Here is a 23,122-nt window from a genome sequence, read left to right as displayed (position 1 = left end):
CTTTATATACCAATAAATAATATATTACATAGAATAATGGTGTTTGTTTCTGAAAAAGAAAATAGAATGCCTAGCGGGTCACCACAACACTGCTTGGCATTCCACTTTGCCATAAATGCATCTGCCAAAACTGCTGCTGTTTTCAGCCAAGGGATCCCCTACCGGGCAGATGAGTATTTCTTTAATGGGTATCCATCCGATCTTCTGATGGAGGATTTTGAGGTAAGGACTTCTAGTGACCCGATGGGTTAAAAGGCACCCAACAGTCGCTAAATGGGCTCACTTGTGCCTCATTTGTAGAAATATGTGCTTTGCCATTCATAAAAGGTCAATTTTCAAGTATCTCCCATCTAAATCAGTCGGCCCATCTAAAACAGTAAGTAATCACTTATCTCAACCACATTTTGGAGTTTGCCAATCTCTTGTTTTTTCTATCCTCATGATCTCACATGTCTCCTCTGCTTACTACCAACTTTTAAAACCTGCAGTTTCTGTTCCCACCTCAATTTTCACATGGAAACTACTTTTAGGAATACTTTAGTCCTTTACAAACTGAGCCCCTTTAATATCCTCCTTGTTGATAACAAACACTATTCCTTCCTTCTGTAGTAGTATCATCACACTTACATACCTCACAAAATCTCCTTTGGCAATTCTAGCCTTCCACTCTACCTTTACCTGCAAACCCAACACCACGGACTATCTGTCATTTGCCAATTAGTAACTTACCAGTTCTCCTCACATAAGTGCTATCCTAGTGACCTGAAGGCAATTAACTCCTTGCGCACCTTCAAAATAGTCCTCACAAATCACTCAGTGGCGGCTTAGCCCAACACTTTCGGCAGCACTTGTTGGATCATGAGACCCCTGTGGAATGACATACATAGACGAGTGAGGTAAATCATCTCATTTGCCTCTACCTATTCCCTGCATCCCAGCTAACCTAATTTGTGTTGTCAATGTCTGCACAATTCTTTCTTCAGCATTTTTAACCATTGAACATCATTTCTGGGTGATAATATCTCTTTGATGACACACCAAGTTGAGCACTTGATGCTGATTTCTGGTTTGATCCAATGTAACCTTTAATCTTTTTTATGGAGGAATAAATTGATGGCTCTTAAATTCAGTAACATTAACAACAGTAATATTAACTGCAGTTCAAATCAATGCGTGAAAAAATCATCCTCAAGAGATAAATACAATTTTTTTAATTAAACTATGTAAAGGTGGTGCATAGCTAGCTTTTAGTTTTAGAAGATAGTCTTTCTGAAATTGTAACTCTGATAGTACCATGCTTAATTATCTTTTGGGGCTAAACATCTTTGTTGTGGCTGACCGTCTTGGGAATTTGGGAAGCCGAAATATCAACCGTTTAGGATGTTCGGATACATGCCTGCTACATTTGTGATGAAAAACGTTCTTTCCAGATTTGTTTACTTATTTTTAAACTTTACTTCATTTTCATACGAGCCTGAAGGTTAGTGTATGCAAATATAAAGTGGTACACTGTTCCGAATAAGAGGAAAGAAAAGGAGTCCTGAAATTCAGGAGCAATGGTCCTCACACACCTTGGTTGGTGTCATGCTTCATCATCGGACAGCTCCTCGTCAGACCGGCGCTGCAATGTCTGACGGGCACCCCCCGAGGGGGGGCTCTTTGCCGGAGATCTTTTTATATATTCGATGATGCCGTGGGACCTAATATGGATCTGAGAAAAGAACAAATCCACAAGAGAGAGAAAGATAAGGATAAAATTGGCTCAAATCCCTCACTCAATGATTTATTGTTTGCTATTGGGAGATGGTCAAAAATAAAAAAATGTAGGGAGTGGAAACAGAGGTAATGCTCGGACACTCACACAAAACATTTAAGAAACGAGGATGGTGGAAATAATCCACTCCTCATTAGTATGCGGTCGACATGTTTCGCGTCTGTGATGGTCCAACAGGACCCAGTGACGCTTCTTCAGGACCTACTAAATCAAGAAATCACTCTCAAAATATCAATATACCTATACTCCTGCTGACTATCGTACACAGTCAAGGCGTCATCAGTCACTTACTGAGGTCAAGCCGGACTGGCTTCTCTTTCCTACTAGTCACCCCTCTTTACTGAAAGAACAGGTTCCATGGGATCACGTTGGCCTCTTGCCTGGCTTACCGAAAATTGAGGTCAAGCCGGACTGGCTTCTCTTTCCTACTAGTCACCCCTCTTTACTGAAAGAACAGGTTCCATGGGATCACGTTGGCCTCTTGCCTGGCTTACCGAAAATTTTTCAAGTAGCCGAAGTCCTCCGTAGCACCTACCCTGGGGTTCGCGGTCCCGGATGTGATCCCATAGTGTATTACATTGACATACGAACATCTTTTCAGGGTATACCCGAGCATGTTCTATGTTAGCGCCACGCATTTATGAAGGTACAACGTGTACACTTCATTTTCATGTTTTTTGTAACCATTGACAGGGTAGTTTTGTTACATTCTTTTTACAATGAATTGAATACATCAGTTTCATACTAATTTTAAAGTATCAATTCAACTGTAATTCGTGAGATAGATGGAGGCAAACAGTCTATCTTTTACCAAGGTTATTAAAGTTAGCACACTATGGTATGTACAAAAAGTTCATATTAAATTAGGGGGGAAATTACATTGCAAACTTTAACTGGCTCAGTAAATCGAATGGTTTACATAATGAGTTGAACCACATCTTTAGAATACACATTGGCTCAAAACCCTATTTCATTTTTTATAGAGACGTCTGCTTAAGAAAATGTTTAGGGTCCTAATTACAAGTAAAGCCGTATTGTGGTGGCTTATTACCCCCAGGCATGGTGCAGGAGCAATTTAACTCCAGGCCACACATCGAGACAGGTAACACCGTTGAAGTGAGGGATCGATATAACCACCGTAGCAGTGGTGCTCTGGTGCAAGTCAGATAGTGATTGGCGTGCTGTGCACTTTAAGATCTTGCTCCACAACACAGCAATGTGGGCCTGCGGTTAAGAAGGTGGAGGAGAGGGGAAATAGTATGGACGATGAAGAGGCAGAAGTGGGACATTTCACAGCAAGATAAAGTGTCAATGCCAACTGGGGTGGCATCAGGACGATTCACTGTTGAATTCACACATGCCCCAATTAAGGCACACATCTATGATAAAGAGCACATGGCACAATATTCTGGGTTGTTTCATTTACTTTTTAATAGCTAACGTAATTTCAAAATCCATGAGCCCAAACAGATATATGAAAAATATGAGAATATACAATAATTTATTTGAGGTGTCAGAGGGTCCACATCAGCACCAGACAGTAGTGCAGCCTTGCTGACCTTCAACTTGGACCTGGAGAAGACACCTGAGAGGTGTGGCAGGGGGATAAAGTGAATGTAATGAAGGAGAGATTGGAGCTCGTCTGGCAGCAAAGTGGCTCCTTTGGAATGATAGTATCTCCTGATGCTCCAGAAGTTGACTTTACTATACTTGGCTGACCGGAGTTCCATCTGGCTTTCTCCATCTGGTGGCTGATTGTCAAGTTTAAAGGAGGCGATAAGTTGGTTGATGTCACGGATGTGGGACCTTGCCTGTTGCTACCATTCCTCCAGTTTCTTCTGTGTTCTTTTGCCTGGACTTCATGTTAGAGGAAGTCGAGCTGTTCTCTCATGATGTCCCCATTGTAGGACAAGCAGTCGGAATATATTTTCCCAGGAGATAATTCTGCCCTGTTTTCATGACATTGGCACTGATTATGTGCCTTAACACCTCTACAGGTGACTAAAAGCCTCTTGTGATGGGCCAGTTGTCTTCTCCTTGCAGAGGGGTGAGGTGGACTACAGATATCCATGTGTAATAGAGAGTCCACGGGCTCAATGGTGTGCCCTTCCACACCCTCCATCTCTAGGGTAATGATCTTCTAAGATGCCAGCTGTGATAGCATCTCGTCACTTACCTTCTTGTGCGGCTGCAAGGGAGGGGCTGCAGCTGTGGCTGAAGTTTCTACTGGAGGCGTGGCTAACATTTTTACTGTAGGGGCTGCAGTAGTGTCTGCTACAGGTGTGTCTGGAATTGCTTCCGTGGTAATGGCTGCTGCCTAGGTTGCAAATGATTTGGCTGCTGATATGGAAACTGGCTGGGCTGCAGATGCTTGGCAGCCTAGGTAACTGCAATGCTGTATATTGTTCAACACTTAAGTGTCTCTGTAAGAACCATGTTGATTGCACAGCTTACAGCTTTTGCTGTATTGGACCTGGCCTCAGTGGTGAAGCATTACATTACAGCTGTGGCAGAACCAGACATGCTTTGGATGGAGGCACCCTCATCTGCATATCTGTATCTGATGATTCATGCGGAAGACACCTGCAAGTGGAGATGTAAATGTATATCTAATAGAAAGACATTTAATTCTAATGCAATTAAATTTTAAATCTTATACTGCATACTTAAATGGGATGTGCCCTTCCTGAGTAGGGACATAGCGATATCATCAGCTAAGCAGTAGAAATATGATTAAATGCACATTACTTGTCAGTGAAGGAAACTGTGGAAATGTCAATCTTCCATGATACTACTGGCATCTCCTCATACAGTCATCATACATATAAGTCCTACATGGATGCACTGAAAACCAGTTGCCATTCTTACCTTTTGTTAGAAATGGGGTCTTTGGTTTGCAGTCAGGTTACCCCGGGTCCATGCAAGGACCCTCACTCTAGTAAGGGTAATTCACACACAATCTAAATTATCCTGTGCCCACCCTCTGGTAGCTTGGCACTGAGCAGTCAGGCTTAACATAGAAGGCAATGTGTAAAGTATTTGTGCAATAAACCATACAATACCACAATATAACACCACAAAAATACACCACCCAGTGTTTAGAAAAATATATAATATTTATCTGGATAAATGCAGATCAAAACGATTAAAGATGAAATAAGCAAATGTAGGGATATCACTGAAAGTGATATCAGTGTCATTAGCGTTAAAAAGATTACTGTAAAAGCAATAAAAACTGTCTAAAGTTCTCCTAGAAACAACAAGTGTCTCTTGCAGGGCAAAGTACCTGGTTTGCGTTGAAAAATCCTCGCAAGGGACCGCAGAGGAGGAGATGCATGGAAAACGGTGAGTGTGCGTCGGTTTCGCCCCTTCGTACACGGACTTGCATTGTTATTTTCCACGCAGAGAAGACGTTGCATCAATTTCCAGCGGGCGGACTTGGATCTTCTTTGGGTTGCGGGGTTTTCAGATGCCTCGGGATGATGCGTGGAATCCTGGGCTTGCGGAGCGAAATCCAAGCGGCTATGTCGATTCCGGTAGGCGATGAGTGGAATTTTCTTCCGCACAGCAGGCGCTGCGTCGATTCCTATCAGGAAGTCGGGCAGCGTCGTTCTGAGTTGGCTTGTGTCAATCCAGTAGGGCTGTGCGTTGAAGTTCCGGTCGCGTCGCTGGTGGTGCGTCGATCTTCTGTTGCGAAGTCAGGCTGCGTCGTTCCGGACCCGGCGTGCGGTGAATTTTTCACCGCGAGCAGGCTGTGCGTCGTTCTTGGCAGGCAGTGTGTCAAATTTTTGCTGCACGGGGATTTCAGCTGCAGGAGAGAAGTCTTTTTGGTCCTGAGACTTCAGGGAACAGGATGCAAGCTCTATCCAAGCCCTTGGAAAGCACCTCTACAGCAAAGCAAGAGAGCAGCAAGACAGCAGAGCAACAGCAAGGCAGCAGTCCTCTTCAGAAAGCAGTCAGGTGAGTCCTTTAGGCAGCCAGGCAGTTCTTCTTGTCAGGGTGCAGGTTCTTGTTCAGGTTTCTTCTCCAGGAAGTGTCTGAGGTGGTAGGGCAGATGCCCTGTTTTTATACCCAATTGTGCTTTTTAAGTGGGAGAGTCTTCAAAGAGTGGCATAGAAGTGCACCAGGTCCCTTTTCAGTTCAATCCTGTCTGCCAGAGTCGTCTCAGTAGGGGGTGTGGCAGTCCTTTGTGTGAGAGCAGGCCCTCCACCCTCCCAGCCCAGGAAGACCCATTCAAAATGCAGATGTATGCAAGTGAGGCTGAGTATCCTGTGTTTGGGGTGTGTCTGAGTGAATGCACAAGGAGATGTCAACTAAACCCAGCCAGATGTGGATTGTATGGCACAGAAAGATTTAAGAGCAGAGAAATGCTCACTTTCTAAAAGTGGCATTTCTAAAATAGTAATATTAAATCCAACTCCACCAGTCAGCAGGATTTTGTATTACCATTCTGGCCATACTAAATATGACCTTCCTACTCCTTTCAGATCAGCAGCTACCACTCAAACAATGTATGAGAGCAGCCTCAATGTTAGCCTATGAAGGGAGCAGGCCTCACAGTAGTGTAAAAACGAATTTAGGAGTTTTACACTACCAGGACATGTAAACTACACAGGTACATGTCCTGCCTTTTACCTACACAGCACCCTGCCCTAGGGGTTACCTAGGGCACACCTTAGGGGTGACTTATATGTAGAAAAAGGGGAGTTTTAGGCTTGGCAAATACTTTTAAATGCTAAGTGGAATTGGCAGTGAACTGCACACACAGGCCTTGCAATGGCATGCCGAGACAAGGTTAAGGGGCTACTGAAGTGGGTGGCATAATCAGTGCTGCAGGCCCACTAGTATCTTTTAATCTACAGGCCCTGGGCCCGTATAGTGCACTCTACTAGCGACTTATAAGTAAATTAAATAGCACAATTCAGTGTGATCCAATGTTACCATGTTTAAAGGGAGAGAACATATGCACTTTAGCACTGGTTAGCAGTGGTAAAGTGTGCAGAGTCTAAAAACCAGCAAAAACAGTATCTCAAAAGTGGAGGGAGGCAGGCAAAAAGTTAGGGGTGACCACCCTAAGGCTAGCGGGTCTCACATGTGTGTCCCCCAGCTGAAAGTAGGGAGAGCTACCCAACCTCCTGGGAGCTCTCATCGCTAAGGCGGAAGTATCTGGAGAGACCATCAGCGTTGGCGTTGTCAATCCCTGGGCGATGCTCCACCGTAAAGTCCATCCCCTGTAGAGAAATGGACCACTTCAAGAGTTTAGGATTCTCACCCCTCATCTGCATGAGCCATCTGAGGGGCATGTGGTCTGTCTGAACCTGAAAGTGAGTCCCAAACAGGTATGGTCTCAGCTTCTTCAGCACCCAGACCACAGAAAATGCTCCTCTTTCAATAGCACTCCACCTCTGTTCCCGTGGTAATAGTCTTCTGCTAAAAAAAGACTACTAATTGGTCTAGGCCCTCCTCATTTAGCTGTGCTAGGACCGCCCTATGCCATGCTCTGAAGCGTCTGTCTGCACGATAAATTTCTTGGAGTAGTCAGGAGCCTTGAGCACGGGGGCCGTGCACATGGCTTCCTTCAGGGAGTCAAAGGCTTTCTGACAAGCCTCTGTCCAATTCACCAACCTAGGTTGCTTTTTGGATGTGAGTTCTGTCAAGGGTGATACCATGGTTCCATAGCCATTGACAAATCTGAGGTACTATCCAGTGAGGCCTAAGAAGGCTCTCACCTCTGTTTGGTTTCTAGGTGGCTGCCAGGCCTTGATAGTTTCAATCTTGGCCTGGAGGGGCTGCACCTTGCCACCACCTACTAGGTGTCCCAAGTACACCACTGAACCCTGCCCAATCTGGCACTTACTGGCCTTGATGGTCAGGCCTGCCTGTTGCAGAGCCTGAAGCACCTCCTTGAGGTGGAGCAGGTGTTCCTCCCAGCTGTCACTGTAAACAGCAATGTCGTCCAGGTAGGCTGTGCAGAAGGCATCCTTGCCAGCTAGGACCCCGTTAACCAACCGTTGGAAGGTAGCGGGGCATTTTTCAACCCAAAGGGCATCACCCGAAATTGGTAATGGCCCTCAGGTGTGGAAAATGCCGATCTCTCTTTAGCTCCCTCAGTCAAGGAATTTGGCAGTGCCTAGTCTGTCTACGAGCTCATCAGCTCGGGGGATGGGGTAAGCATCAGTCCGTGTGACTGAATTGAGACCCCGGTAGTCCACGGAGAATGGAAGTTCTGGCTTGGCCCCGGGAGTAGCAGCCTTGGGTGCCAGCACCACAGGGCTGTCCCAGGGACTACTAGACTTCTCCATAACCCCAAGAGCCAACATCTTGGAGACTTCCTCTTTGATGCTGGCCTTCACCTTGTCTGACAACCTGTAATTTTTGTTCTTTACAGGGGGATTGTCTCCCGTGTCAATGTCATGGACACACAAGTGTGTGAGTCCAGGGGTGAGAGGAAACAGGGAGGAGTACTGTTCCAGTAACTGGTAGCAGCCCCCTCTCTGGTCTAGGGTCAGGGAGTCAGAGAGAATGACATTCTCCACTGACCCATCACCTTCCTTGGCAGCGAGGAGGTCGGGGAGAGGTTCACTCTCCTCTTCCATACCCTCATCTGTCACCAGAAGCATGTTGACTTCAGACCTCTCAAAGTGAGGCTTCAGTCGGTTGACATAGAGCACCCTTAGGGTGGTCCTAGGGGATTGGAGGTCCACTAGGTAAGTGACCTCCCCTTTCCGCTCCTTCACTTCAAATGGGCCAGACCAGCGGTCCTGGAGAGCTCCAGGCTGTACTGGCTCCATTACCCACACTTTGTCTCCAGGTTGAAACTCTACCAGGGTGGCCTTCTGGTAATACCAGTGTTTCATTACCTCTTGGCTGGCCTCAAGGTTACTTTTGGCCGTTTTCCAGAAGCGGTGCATCTGGTTTCGGAGGGCCAGCATGTAGCTGACCACATCCTGAGGGGGTGCCTTTGGAGCTTTCTCCAACCCCTCCTTGACAATGCTTAAGGGTCCCATGACAGGATACCCATAGAGAAGCTCAAAGGGACTGAACCCTACCCCCTTCTGGGGTACCTCTCTGTAAGCAAAGAGAAGGCATGGTAAGAGGACGTCCCACTTACACCTCAGGGCCTCAGGGAGGCTTGTGATCATGCCTTTCAAGGTCTTGTTGAATCTCTCCACAAGATCATTAGATTGGGAGTGATAGGGGGTGGTGAACTTGTAGGTTACACCACACGCATCCCATATAGACTTCATGTTTGCAGACGACATGAAGTTAGTGCCTCTGTCAGACACTATCTCCTTTGGGAATCCCACATTGGAAAATATCCCCATTAGAGTTCTGGTCACCACTGGTGCAGTTACGGTCCTCAGAGGGATTGCCTCTGGGTAACGGGCGGCATGGTCCACCAAAACCAGGATTAACCTGTTGCCTAGGGCAGTTTTCGGGTACAATGGACCAACAATGTCGATGCCCATCCGTTCAAAGGGGGTACCAACGACAGGAATTGGAATCAGGGGGGCCTTAACCCTTTTTACCACTGGCCTGGCAGGTAGGACAGGACCTACAGAACGTATCTGAGTTTGTCCTCATTCGGGGCCAATAGAAGTGGGTGACAAGCCTGGCAAAGGTCTTGTCTTGCCCCAAATGGCCTGCCAGGGGAATGTCGTGAGCCAGTCCCATTAGGAAGGTCCGGTAACACTGGGACACCACCTGCGCATGCGCTGCCCCAGTGGCCGGAACCTTAGGCTCACTGTAGAGATCATTCTCCCAACATATGTGGTGATCGCCAGAGGCTTCATCTGCTGCCTGGGCTGAGCCTTGCTTCCTCATGCCCTCTAGAGTGGGACATTCTTTCTGTGCCTTGCAGAATTCCTCCCTGGTGGGCCCACCCTCAACTTGCCAGCCAGGAAGCTCAGGTAGGTCACCTAGGGCATCAATGTCTTCCCCAGTTGGCTCGGGGTCCTCCTCCTCAGGAACCCAATCAACCACTGCTGGAACTTCTGGGACCAGTTTCCCGCACCCCTTGCCCCTCCTCTTGGCAGTTGCCTGGGCCATTGTTCCAGGCCCCAGACGCCCTTGACTTCCCTCCCGGGCAGCCAGGGACCATGTGGTCATGCAGACCCACTCAGACAATCCTAACATCTCCAAGTGAGACCTTAGCTCTTCCTCCTTCCAGGTAGTGTGCTCAAGGTCGTTGCCTCACAGACAATCTACAGGCATGGCAGGACTCACAGCTACTTTTAGAGTACCAGAGACCCCCCCACTCAAAGGGAACCAGAGCTACCAGTAGGTGGCTCTCACGATTGTCGGCGACTATGACTTGATGGAATGTATTTGGGAGGAGCTGCTCTGCTGACACCATCTGACCCTTGACAGTAGTCATGCTGGCTCCTGTGTCACGCAGAGCCTCCACCCTTTGCCCATTGATGGTGACCCACTGCTTATACTTGGAAGTATTGGCAGGCATGTGGGTTTTTTGCACCATCTCTGCATCCCCCAGGGACACTTGGGTTACCTCTGTCTGTTCCCCAAAACTGTCTGGGACCATCTCCTCCCCGAGCGCTACGTTAGCCAACCCAGATGTCTACCCTCCTTTCGGGGGCTGTGCCCTCTTGGGACACTTGGAGTCACCCTCAGAGTGCCCATACTTATTGCACTCTGCACATTGGGGTACAAACCTCCCTGTCTTATGGTCAGTAAAACCTCTCCTTTTGGAATCAGACTGGGACTGGTTACCACTACTCCCTTGGGAACTATTTTGGGGGACTTTTGAGAACTCCTTGTTTTTAGGTTTTTCTCCCCGCTCTTTCCTCTGATGGGAACCTTGACCACCTTTGTGGGTGTCCCCCCCCCAGATACCTTTCTGGACACTCTGGTGCTAGTCCAGAGGTCCGCCTCCTCAGCAAGCTTCCTGGGATCAGTCAGCTTACTGTCTATTAGGTGCTGGTGCAACTCTGTAAAACAAATACTGAGCATATGCTCTTTCATAATCAAATTATACAATCCTGTGTAATCATCTACTTTGCAGCCCCACACCCATCCATTCAGTGCCTTACTGGAAAAGTCAAAGAAATCTACCCATGTTTGAGTGGATTGTTTGGTGCTGTTCCTGAACCTCTGACGGTATTTCTTAGGGGTCAGCCCAAACTTGGCAAGTAAAATGGCTTTCTGAAGTGGAGATGTGTTTTGATCCTTTGGGTTCAATGTGAGAAGTGTGTACCTCCCCAGGGCTGGCACATAACTCCACATAGCTGTACCCCATTGCCCTTCAGGAACCTCATTAGACCTTAGTGCAACTTCATAAGCAGCCAGCCATTTATCTATGTCATCTCCCATCACAAAACTGGGCACCACATTTTTGGGCATACAAACCTTCTTTTCTCCAGCAGGTCCTGCCTGTATGCTGCCACCATTACTGCTGGATTCAGACTGCTTTGCCTTAAGATCCAGCTCCTTGAGATTCCGTTCATGAGCCAACAAAAGTTTATTTTCAGCCACGGCTCTCTCGGCGGCTTGCGCTTCTCTCTCTGCCCTCCTTTCCTCCTGTTGAGCCTCAATTTTCAGTCTTGCCATTTGCAATTGGAACTCCCTCTCCTCTCTCCTTTCCTCTGTGGTCAGGCATTGGTCAGAGACAGTGCTCCTCGGTCTGGAAGGGGGCACAATTGCAGTGGTAACATCACACACCGATGGCAAAAAATCCTCTGAGGGGCCATCTTCTGGCTCCTCATCCTCAGCATCCTCCTCTAAGTGGGCTTCTGCTCAGGCCCTCAGCGCCACTTGAAAGTCCTCCTTCCTGGAGGCCCCTGCGTGGGTACACTCATCTCCTTGCAGAACCCTTTTAGCTGTTTGACAGTGTATGTCTCCAAAAGGGCTAGGTCAGAATCTCCTGCTTGGGACCCAGCCTGAGACATGTTGAGTGAGGATTTAAGTTTAGAAAATTGTCAGGAAAAATGAATTTGCAAAAAGAGATAAAAATCAAGTTGACCTTCAACTATGAGTAGGTAGTGAAATACTTAGCTACTGTATGTCACTTCACAAATACAAGTCCTATCCTCACTGCTGATCACCAGTGTTAGAAATGGAGTCTTTGTTGGCAGTCAGGTTACCCCCATCCAAGGAAGGACCCTCACCCTAGTCAGGGTAAGTCACGCACAATCCAAATTATCCTGTGCCCACCCTCTGGTAGCTTGGCACTGAGCAGTCAGTCTTAACTTAGAAGGCAATGTGTAAAGTATTAGTGCAATAAACCATACAATACCACAATATAACACCACAAAAATACACCACACAGTGTTTAGAAAAAATTATAATATTTATCTGGATAAATGCAAGTCAAAACGATTAAAGATGAAATAAGCAAATGTAGGGATATCACTGAAAGTGATATCAGTGTCTTTAGAGTTAAAAAGATTACTGTAAAAGCAATAAAAAGTGTCTTAAGTTCTCCTAGAAACAACAAGTGTCTCTTGCAGGGCAAAGCACCTGGTTTGTGTTGAAAATTCCTCGCAAGAGACCGCAGAGGAGGAGATGCATGGAAAACGTGAGTGTGTGTCGGTTTCGCCCCTCCGCACACGGACTTGCGTTGTTATATTCCATGCGGAGAAGACGTTGCCTCGATTTCCGGCGTGCAGACTTGAAACCTCTTCGGGTTGCAGGGTTTTCAGATGCCCTGGGGACGATGCGTGGAATCCTGGGCTTGCGAAGCGAAGTCACAGCAGCTGCGTCAATTCCGAAAGGCGATGCGTGGAATTTTCTTCTGCATGGCAGGTGCTGCGTCGATTCCTCTCAGGAAGTCGGGTGTCGTCGTTCTGAGTCAGCTTGCGCCGATCCAGTAGGGCTGTGCGTTGAAGTTCCAGTCGCGTCGCTGGCGCTGCGTCGATCTTCTGTTGTGAAGTCGGGTTGCGTCTTTCTGGACTCGGCGTGCAGTGAATTTTTCACCGCAAGCAGGCTGTGTGTCGTTCTTGGCAGGCGGTGCATCGAATTTTCACCGCACCGGGATTTCAGCTGCAGGAGAGAAGTCTTTTTGGTCCTGAGACTTCAGGGAACAGGAGGCAAGCTCTATCTAAGCCCTTGGAGAGTACTTCTGCAGCAAAGCAAGAGAGCAGCAAGACAGCAGAGCAACAGCAAGGCAGCAGTCCTCTTCAGAAAGCAGTCAGGTGAGTCCTTTAGGCAGCCAGGCAGTTCTTCTTGTCAGGGTGCAGGTTCTGGTTCAGGTTTCTTCTCCAGGAAGTGTCTGTGGTGGTAGGGCTGAGGCCCTGTTTTTATACCCAAATGTGCCTTTGAAGTGGGGAAGACTTCAAAGAGTGGCTTAGAAGTGCACCAGGTCCCTTTTCAGTTCAATCCTGTCTGCCGGGGTCCCGGTAGGGTGTGTGGCAGTCCTTTGTGTGAGACCAGGCCCTCCACCCTCCCAGCCCAGGAAGACCCATTCAAAATGCAGATGTATGCAAGTGAGTTTGAGTATCCTGTGTTTGGGGTGTGTCTGAGTGAATGCACAAGGAGCTGTCAACTAAACCCAGCCAGACGTGGATTGTAAGGCACAGAAAGATTTAAGTGCAGAGAAATGCTCACTTTCTTAAAGTGGCATTTCTAAAATAGTCATATTAAATCCATCTTCACCAGCCAGCAGGATTTTGTATTACCATTCTGGTCATACTAAATATGACCTTCCTACTCCTTTCAGATCAGCAGCTACCACTCAAACAATGTATGAGGGCAGCCCCAATGCTAGCCTATGAAGGGAGCAGGCCTCACAGTAGTGTAAAAACAAATGTAGGAATTTTACAATACCAGGACATATAAACTACACAGGTACATGTCCTGCCTTTTACCTACACAGCACCCTGCCCTAGGGGTTACCTAGGGCACACCTTAGGGGTGACTTATATGTAGAAAAAGAGGAGTTTTAGGCTTGGCTAGTACTTTTAAATGCCATGTCGAATTGGCAGTGAACTGCACACACAGGCCTTGCAATGGCAGGCCTGAGACAAGGTTAAGGGGCTACTGAAGTGGGTGGCATTATCAGTGCTGCAGGCCCACTACTAGCTTTTAATCTACAGGCCCTGGGCAAATATAGTGCACTCTACTAGGGACTTATGAGTAAATTAAATAGCCCACTTGGGTGTGATTCAATGTTACCATGTTTAAAGGGAGAGAACATATGCACTTTAGCACTGGTTAGCAGTGGTAAAGTGCGCAGAGTCTAAAAACCAGCAAAAACAGTATCTCAAAAGTGGAGGGAGGCAGGCAAAAAGTTAGTGGTGACCACCCTAAGGCTGTCAGGTCTCACACCTTTCTTCTGAAGTTACACTTTTATGCCCTTGTGTGTTTCACTAGCCAATATTTCATGCAACCCAGCAGTGTGCTGTCTGCACCATCCATCTCCTTCCAACTCACTCTCAGGGATATTTACAGTAGCATCTTTCACACTGTCATTTTTCAGGGCTCAACCTAATGAATGCTGAATTGCAAATTGCTCATTGCCCTCATGTTCTATGTCTTCTCGCAGAACCTTTTTCCAGAGAGGAGACAAATGCCAACTGGTGGTGTGCAGGACAAAAGTAGCTGCACACTGTGCTGTACATTGTGCCTGAAATACCGTCAACACTCCTGTCAGCTCTCATACATGTGATTATTATCACTTGTATTTTTTATCATGAACGTACTAAAGCCCATATTTATACTTTTTTAGCGCTGCATTTGCGCCGCTTTTTAATGCAAAAGCGGCGCAAACTTACAAAATACAATTGTATTTTGCAAGTTTGTGCCGCTTTTGCGTCAAAAAGCGGCACAAATGCGGCGCTATAAAAAGTATAAATATGGGCCTAAATATCAATTTCACCGGGTGCATCAGATTCTCATAATCATGTGATTTTTATTCTATGGAATTAGAATTCAGTGATGTGGTACCGAGTGCTGTAGTCTACAACCGAACTCCTAACCAAATTCTAGACGGGGTCATGCAACTCTGACAACTGGCTCACAAACTCTGCTTTGCATAGAAAGTACAAACTGCGGGATTTAGACTTTACTAAGTGCCCCCTAGATGAGTAGTTTTTTGTTGTGTGCTCTCTCCCAGGAAGGTGTCGTGAATACATAAAGTTCTAAGTTTGTTGGTATTTGAAGAGTATTTTGACAAATTATCTGATTAAAAATATTGTGAGGTAGAAATATTGGTGAATAAATATTGTGATACACAAATATCGTGCTGCACAGATATTGTTCACAAGAATATTGTTTTTTAGGTACGTATTATAGTGATTGATAATATCGAAAAAAATTATATCGTTTTCAATAATAAAGTGGTAAAATATAATTTTGTAATTATTTTAATGTGTTTTAGTTGCTATATTAATTTTAAGTGGTACTATTGCTTATATAAAGGTTATTTGTTTAATTCAGTTTGTAATTTTAAGTGTTTTTTTTTTTTTTTAAATGATAGCAATTTATAGTGTTGTAGCAGGTTGTTGGGTTTGGATAGGGATAGTGTGGGAAGAAACTTAAGTAGTAATTTACAATTATTTGTTCATTATTGATTTCAATTATGTAATTTATGGAATACTACTTATATTTTAGTTGTGGGCTGCTAGGTTTACAGGGGTCTATGGAGGGAAACAAATCACTAATGAATGATTTAATAATGTATTGTAAGATATGGAATGCTGAATTATTGTACTAATACTTTATTTGCAGGATGCTATGTTTACAGGGGTATAAGGCATGAAGGTATTTAATTAATAATTAATTTGTTATCCAATAATATTTGTAATTTCATAATTTAACTTTAAATATTTAAATTATTGACTATTTAATTTATTTCTGTTTTAGTTGGGGGCTGCTATGTATGTAATTGTAAATTCATTATTTAATTGATTTTAAATATAAAAATTATGGAATACTTATTTTTAAAGTTACGTTTTAGGTGTCGGCTGCTAGATTTGTAGGGGTAGAGGTTGGGAAGTTAATTAATTAATAATGAAAAGACAATTATTTATTAATTGACAACTAAATATTTTTATGCTAATTAATGATGTAAAATTATTTTTTTTATTACATATATATTTAGCATAATCATTTTTATACTGTGTTTAATATTTTTTCTACATTCGTGGTGTTACTAATATATGTAATAATGTGTTTGAAGTAAAGAACTTCCCTACTCTTGTTTAGACTGCAGTAGGAATAGTAAAATTAAACTCTTTGCAATTTGACACTTTCTGTACTGTTTTGCTGACTGGAGGGGGAGTAGTAAATGTCGCCCCACTGAAATCCAAATCTTTCCCTCTGTAGCACAGACTGGAGTGGGAATAATAAATTTCAACCCTTCAAAGTCCAACACTTTCTCTACTGTTGCACTGATGAGTGGGATTAGTAAATTTTACCCCTTCAAAGTACAACAAGTTCCCTACCCTAACATGAGCTAGAGTGGGAATAGTAGATTTAATATTCTTATACTGCAATAGTATTAATAATGTTGGTTAAATATAGTTCATAGCATTACTTGTTTTATTTTTTACATTTATTTGTATTTGTTTTTATTTTAAAATGTATTTAAATATTTGTATTGTAAAGAATTAATGATGTAAAATCAATATTTTGTAATTGCGTTGCGCTGTGTGTGTTTGTGTATATATATATATATACGTATATATATATATATATATATGTACATATATATATATATTGTTAAATATTAGTGGAATATATTTAATTTACATGATATTAAAATTATGTAATACAATATTTAATATTTACTACTTTAAACTCTATTTATATAAAACATATATATATATTTTTTGTCTATTTATTGATGATATTAGTGTCAACGATATTTTTTCCGATATTTTTGTACTTATCTTTATAAGCATAGGATCATGACATTATGGTAAACAATATTTTTTCCAATATTTTTGACGAGGATATTCCTTACAACAATATTGTGTCAGTGATCTGTGTAGTCTACAGGGAAAAGAGTGCCATGGTCCTAGTTGAAGATGAAGGGAGGACCTTTCATAGAAGATCTTTCATGAAAAACATTTCCCATAATAGGAAAAATGAGCAAAGAAGATAATGTAACACACTTCTTGAACTGCATGTTCCTGCTTTAGCATATTTTCCATAGTGTGGGACTCCACGGGCACATGAATAATACACATGCAGTAGCGTTTCCATGCACAAATTACAAAACTCAGTGGGAAATAACATGTACACATGGGAGTTTTGAGAGTCAGATTAGCATTCATAAGGCTCTGTAATATCTAGGTGTGCACATCATGTATAAAAATGTATAACTGTCTGTGTCAATCAGGTCTGGTCACTGTTTGTTTAAAACAACTTCTTCTCAGAGAGCCATGGTTCAAATGGGTTGAAATTGCTTTTAGTAAAAATTCTTCTGTAACTCCCCGACCTACAGGGCATGTATAGAAAGGGAATATTTCTAATATCAATAGCTACCTATTCAATTCATTCATAGAATACAGTAGGCTATTTAATTCTGTGTGGTTTACATTTACTTACAAATAACATAGAAACTTTGCTGTAGAATGTGACAGCAGATATATTTTTGAACAGGAAACCTTTTGTCCCTGTTTAGGAGTTTTTGCTAAAGGCATGATGTTGAGCTAACAAAGTGTCAGATGTTTTAGTTATTTATATTTTTATAGAAAAGTAATGTGCAAGCGAAGATGAATATGGGTATAGCTTTTAATTCCGAGGACCCAAATCACTGATATTTTTGCACACTTAAGTCAGACATAAATGTGCATGAGCCAAAAGGTAATGTACATGTTTTCCTGCATTAGACTTGACATCCTTGGCGTGGTTTTCCCTTTTGTTTTTGCCTTGATCCCTCCTGTTTGCTAAATTTGTTTTTTGTTGGCTTTAGCCCTCTGTGCACCTTTACCACTGCTAACAAGTGCCAAAGAGCCTGTGCTCGCTGCTTTAAACGTGATACATTTGACCTACACCTAATTGGCACATTTAATATACTTGTAGTTCCCTTGTAAATGGTACTACATGTACCCAGGGCCTGTAAATTAAATGACACTAGTGGGCCTGCAGCACTCATTGTGCCTCCCATGAAAGCAGCACTTTTAAAACAACTCTCAGGGCTACCAGTGCAGCCAGAAGTTCCATTTTAAACTGCCATTTCAACCTGGCCAAACAAAATGTTTGTCATGCCTAAAACCTTCCTTTTTAATATTTCTAGGTCACCCCTAAGGTAGACCCTAAAAGCTCTTAGAGCAGGGTGCATTGTATTTCAAATGTAGGACATGTCTATTCAAGTTTTACATGTCCCTGCAGTGAAAATGAATAAAGTTGTTTTTCACTGTTGTAAGGTCTATCTCTTCCATAAATTACCCCCTGGATTACCTTTTTACATTTAATAAGTGCAACTTTAGATTTTTTTAATGGTAAGGTTGGATTGTAGGTTCGAATTGTGAAAGGGAAACCTTTTAGAAAGACAGCATTTTCTTGTCCCAGCCATTTGTGCCTTCTGCCAGAGTCCTGGGTTGCATGACTGCGAATCGCTCTGCTGTTAGGGTTTATTTATTGCTCTGAGACACTAACACAAATTGGGCTTGGGTGTGGACAAGATGGGCCATCCGAGCAGGATGAATGGGTGGGGCTGTATTCAGCCCCACTTACACTTCAAAGGGCTTTTCCTCCTGCACACACAAAGCAACATGGCACCAGTCCTGCCCTGCCGTTTGTCACCCTTAGAAAGTTTGGAGTCTTAACAGCGAAAGGGGAAGAATTTTCCAGAGCCAGATGTGAAGTAGGATATGGATTACCTCCACACAAAGACTGGCACCAAATATGAATACTGGACCTCCAGAGCCACTCATCAGAACTCTTCTGGACCTGTGGAAATTACAAAAGAAGGACTGCCCTGCTGTCAGGGGGCTGCCCTGCTGCATGATGGACTGCCTTGCTGTCTGACAAGGAAGACTGGCCTGCTTGCCATCATCTTAAGCTACACAGATTGACTTCAAGGGTAGGTTCACTGATTTGCATGCAGGACATCACATCACAGCTCCTGGTCTGTAGATTCATCAGAACTGGTACAGAATGACACAGCCCACCATAGAACCTCGCAACGCAGCACCTCAGAGCTCTTGGTTGGTGGCTTCATCAGAACCGACGCAACGCAATGAAACCCAATGCAGGAACTCACATTGCATCACCTCCCATCACAGCACCTGTCCGGCGGCTTTATCAGAACCAATGCCGCACAATGCAAGACCTCTCATCTCCACACCAAGGACATTAAGGTACAACTCTGAATGGGTCAAGCTCAGTCCTGTACCAAGCCCTTGCTCCAACACGGTTGGCCTGAACTTGTGACCCTGTCCCAGTCTGGCAACGCCAGATAACCACATTTGACAGTTCCTGCGTTAGGTGCTATTTTCACTTAAAATCGCCATTCTGGTATCATTTTATCTATTAATATTTAATTTATTTTTTCAAATTGTTTCGTCATTTTTCTTGTGTTGTATTTTCACTTTATTACTGTTTGTTTGCTGCATAAATACCTTACACATTACCTATAAGTTAAGCCTGACTGTTTTTGTGCCAAGCTACCCAGTATTAAACACAGGTTAATTTAGTGACTTTTGTGGTTCACTCTTACAAGAATTGTGGTTGTTGCTTGTGAAGGGTTCCACCTCCTAATAACCCAATTTCTTACATCCTACCAAAAGTAAGTTTGTGTATATTTTCAGAGAGTAAAAAAGAGGGAATCTCCTAATATTTAACGAAGGTGTCGGGTATGTGATCTGCCCATTGGTAAAATACTTTTTTCATGGACAAAAAAGAAGTATTCTCAATTTAATTGACAAGTTGTTGCTGAATTTCAGCCATGGTATTGATGCGAGTTACGAATCACAGGCTATCACAAAGAATGTGCCAAGAGAAGTGTCAACCTACCACGATGTTATCCTTATTCATCTAATAAGAGAGTTTTATTTTCCCAACCAAGTGGACATTGGTCGTCCAAAAGTGAAGCTTCAGCACACTTGGCTGAGATAGTTTTTGACATTCATAACCTTTTTTGTAGGCCATCCATTGTGTGACATATATTTTGAGAATCAGGTTTAATAGTGCGGTATAGGAAATATATATCAACAAGTCTTATAGTCCATGGACAGGGGACAGTACAGATCACTGTAAGGTAGCTTGGGAACGCAGTTTCAGCCTTTTGCTGGCAGAAGAAGGATACAGGCCAAACTGTGTTGTAGCCTGTGGCAACAACAATCATGGTACTTATGTAATAATAAAAAAATAATATGTAAGATGTACTCGAATGTACCTAACAATATTAAGAACAGCAAAGGGCAGATGTCTATATATAATTTGTCAAGCATGTACTTGAAAAAGCAAATTAGTAAATTTGTTAATAAATCCTATGTTTTAGATGGATACACAACTGATGACATCGAGTTCTACTGGAAAGGAACGAATGCAATTACAGGAGTGGAAAATATTGAGCTTCCACAGTTTTCTATTGTCGACTACAAAATGGTGTCGAGGAACGTGGTATTTTCAACCGGTAGGCAATTCGATGAGCTATAAAATGGTTTGTCCATCCTTAAGGAATTGTACACTAAAAATATGCGCCTGTCATGTCTGTTTTCCTGTTTTTGTTTATTGTAGGTGCGTATCCTAGATTGTCTTTAAGTTTCAAACTAAAGAGGAATATTGGTTACTTCATTTTACAAACCTACATGCCTTCCACGCTGATTACAATCTTGTCCTGGGTATCCTTCTGGATTAACTACGATGCCTCTGCAGCACGAGTTGCTCTAGGTAATTTTATTGAGGATGCATTTCTTTCTTGGGCTGGCTATTACAATGCATGAGATATGCACAAAAAAAGAACTGTTTATCATAAATTAAGGGAGCACTTCTTATGAATAATTGAAAATTAACAGGAAGATGTACATGTTCTACGGATATACTATACAATCAAGTTCCGATATGATACCTTAATTTGAAATTCAAAACAATGAAGACCATTAGATTCAGTTTGCAATATAGCACCGACATTGGGCAATTTTTGAAAAGTTTTGGCTCACTTGGTGGCCACCAAAATCCCCTGACAAGATGAGTTTGGATGTGGGTTGTTTAATATAGTTATTAGTTCACATGTTACTTAGACAATATATGACTTTTACAGTAAAGTAGAACACGAATACACCTAAGGAAGTTACTCACACAGGTATACAAAATTCAGATCTGGAAAAATAATAAACCCAAATGTTAGCTTGATGCATAGATTTTAAATGTTACATATTCCTTTTCAATAGTTTCTGCCTGTGTCTAAATAGAACTCAGTTTCCCTAGAATGTTCAAGCTTCCAATGTGCTTTACTCACCCCACATAACTGTGGGCTGTTCATCAACCAACAGTGGCACTCTGATTTAAATGTTTTCACAATGATGTTGGTCCTGGTTAGATCTGCCACGATGCACCCAGCAAAATACACTCTCATTGCTATGTAGGAATAATGTGTGAATAACAACTGTATGTACGGTTATCTATACTGTCCCTAAAACTTAACCAGTAGTAGCCACGTTTTCATTCATTTCTTGAAAGCTTCAGGAGCTAAGAAAGTGCAATTGCGTAAGCAAGATATTCATGCTAAAGATTTCCCCCACTTGTTCCTCTGGTGGTGGAAAGACGGTACCCACAAAATATGAGAAGGTACATATGTGTCTTCCTCGGAGTTGAAAACGCCTCTGAGCTATTTTGGGTTGGTGTTTCCTATGAATATGGAGTGACATCCCTGACAGACGATATTCCAGGTGAAACCAAATAAGTTACGTCTGCCTTGCTGTGGGAAACAGAGTAAAACAGGTTTCTCTGAGAGGAAAGAACGGAAGATATCCAGTTATTTTCAAAATGAATATCCCAAATACTTGTATGAACAAAGAATGTTTCAGTTTGAATGTCCATGCAGGAATTAGCATTTTCTCAGCTCTGAAAGGCATGTACTCATTGCAAGGAACCAAATGGACTGTACCCAAATGTTTGAAATCCTGAATAAAAGGTCACTTACCTATCAATCACGCTAGTTATTCAGCTGACAGATAGGAAAACAAAGACTGTCTTTAACTCACTCATATTTCAGTCACAGTTTCAGATGTCATACTACTTTTGGCTCACTCTTCCATCACCTGCATAGGCAGGCTGTACAGAACGTCTGCAACCACCAGTGCTATCTGCCTAACTTGAAAACGCACTAAGATGCAACCCTTAATCTATGTAGTCATCTTACTTGTCATGATGTTACTCTCTTGGATGCCTTTTGAATCATGGATACCCATTAGCAATGCCATAGGTCAGTCAAGAAAGCATGAAGACAAATATATGCTAATCATATTATATCTGTAAAACGAAGTCATGTGGTAGGTGGAGAAAACGAAATGGGAGGGGTGTTCAAAGCTGTCAGTGCTGGTTTTGAGGGCACAGGCTCAGTAGTATGTCTAAGCAGCACCTCACAGTGTGCACAAGCCACAGGTAATTGGGAACAAGTTTTTCTTCAAGCCTTCCTTGAATCTTGGGATATTGTTTTCAAGTTCTAGATGGCAGGTAAGGGAATCTGAAAGGTTAATACAAGGAGTGTGGAAGGATCTTTCACTTAACCACACTTCAATGTGTCATGTTGAATGGCAAGCGAGATGAGAGACCTTAGGCTTCTGTTTGGCTGGTATTTCCAGAAGACCTTTAGTAGATGAACTATTGCCCTTCTGCTCCTGGCCTTGTATGCAATGTCAAGCGCTTTGAAATTATTTATCTATTTTTAGTGCTAGTGAGTTGATCCTTCACTATGGGGTAGTGTGACTTAGCAGTATAGTATGAGGATAATGGGTGCAGTGTGATACCGATAACTTTGCAGTTTGCTAACATTTAGCTTGTGGTAAGTGTAGACTGTATTACAATAGTCTAATGTAGATTAGTCCATCGTGAAAAGCAGTATGATGCAGTGGGAAAGGGAGGACATGTGGAGGATTCTATATACTGAGTACAATGTAAAAAATGCCCTTGATGACCTGGTTGAGCTCAGAGTTACATATGAACCCTAGGTTCTGCAGTTTCTGCACGGGTTGGGAAGGGAGCCCCAGGGAGGCTGGCTACTTTAAGAGTAGGGGTTCATAGGTCCTATAGTCATTGCTATACCAATGATCACAGCAGAGGAGGTCAGATGATTGAGGAGCACCATGTTCTCAACAATTTAAAACACAATAAATAAGTGCAGTGGTATGAGGGCTCAGGCTTTATCTGTGGAAGCTATTCTTCGTTGATTTTAAGGCCATATGATTTTACATTCTGACTACATGCTGCCATGGTGTTCTA

The 23,122-nt window shown here is 43.2% G+C and overlaps 1 protein-coding gene across 3 annotated transcripts in view; it reads left to right on the top strand.

Moving 5' to 3' along the window:
* Positions 1-23,122, top strand: part of GABRB1 (gamma-aminobutyric acid type A receptor subunit beta1) — a 1,685,242-nt gene that overhangs the window by 1,650,829 nt on the left and 11,291 nt on the right. For all 3 annotated transcript variants that reach the window (XM_069234636.1, XM_069234628.1, XM_069234646.1), the window contains exons 6-7: positions 20,181-20,315; positions 20,420-20,572. In XM_069234636.1, the coding sequence (XP_069090737.1) occupies positions 20,181-20,315; positions 20,420-20,572 (288 nt within the window). The remainder of the gene's footprint in view (positions 1-20,180; positions 20,316-20,419; positions 20,573-23,122) is intronic.

The sequence above is a fragment of the Pleurodeles waltl genome, chromosome 1_2 (assembly GCF_031143425.1).
Source record: "Pleurodeles waltl isolate 20211129_DDA chromosome 1_2, aPleWal1.hap1.20221129, whole genome shotgun sequence".
NCBI classification, from domain to species: Eukaryota; Metazoa; Chordata; class Amphibia; order Caudata; family Salamandridae; genus Pleurodeles; species Pleurodeles waltl.
This window is presented reverse-complemented; position numbering and strand designations above follow the sequence as displayed.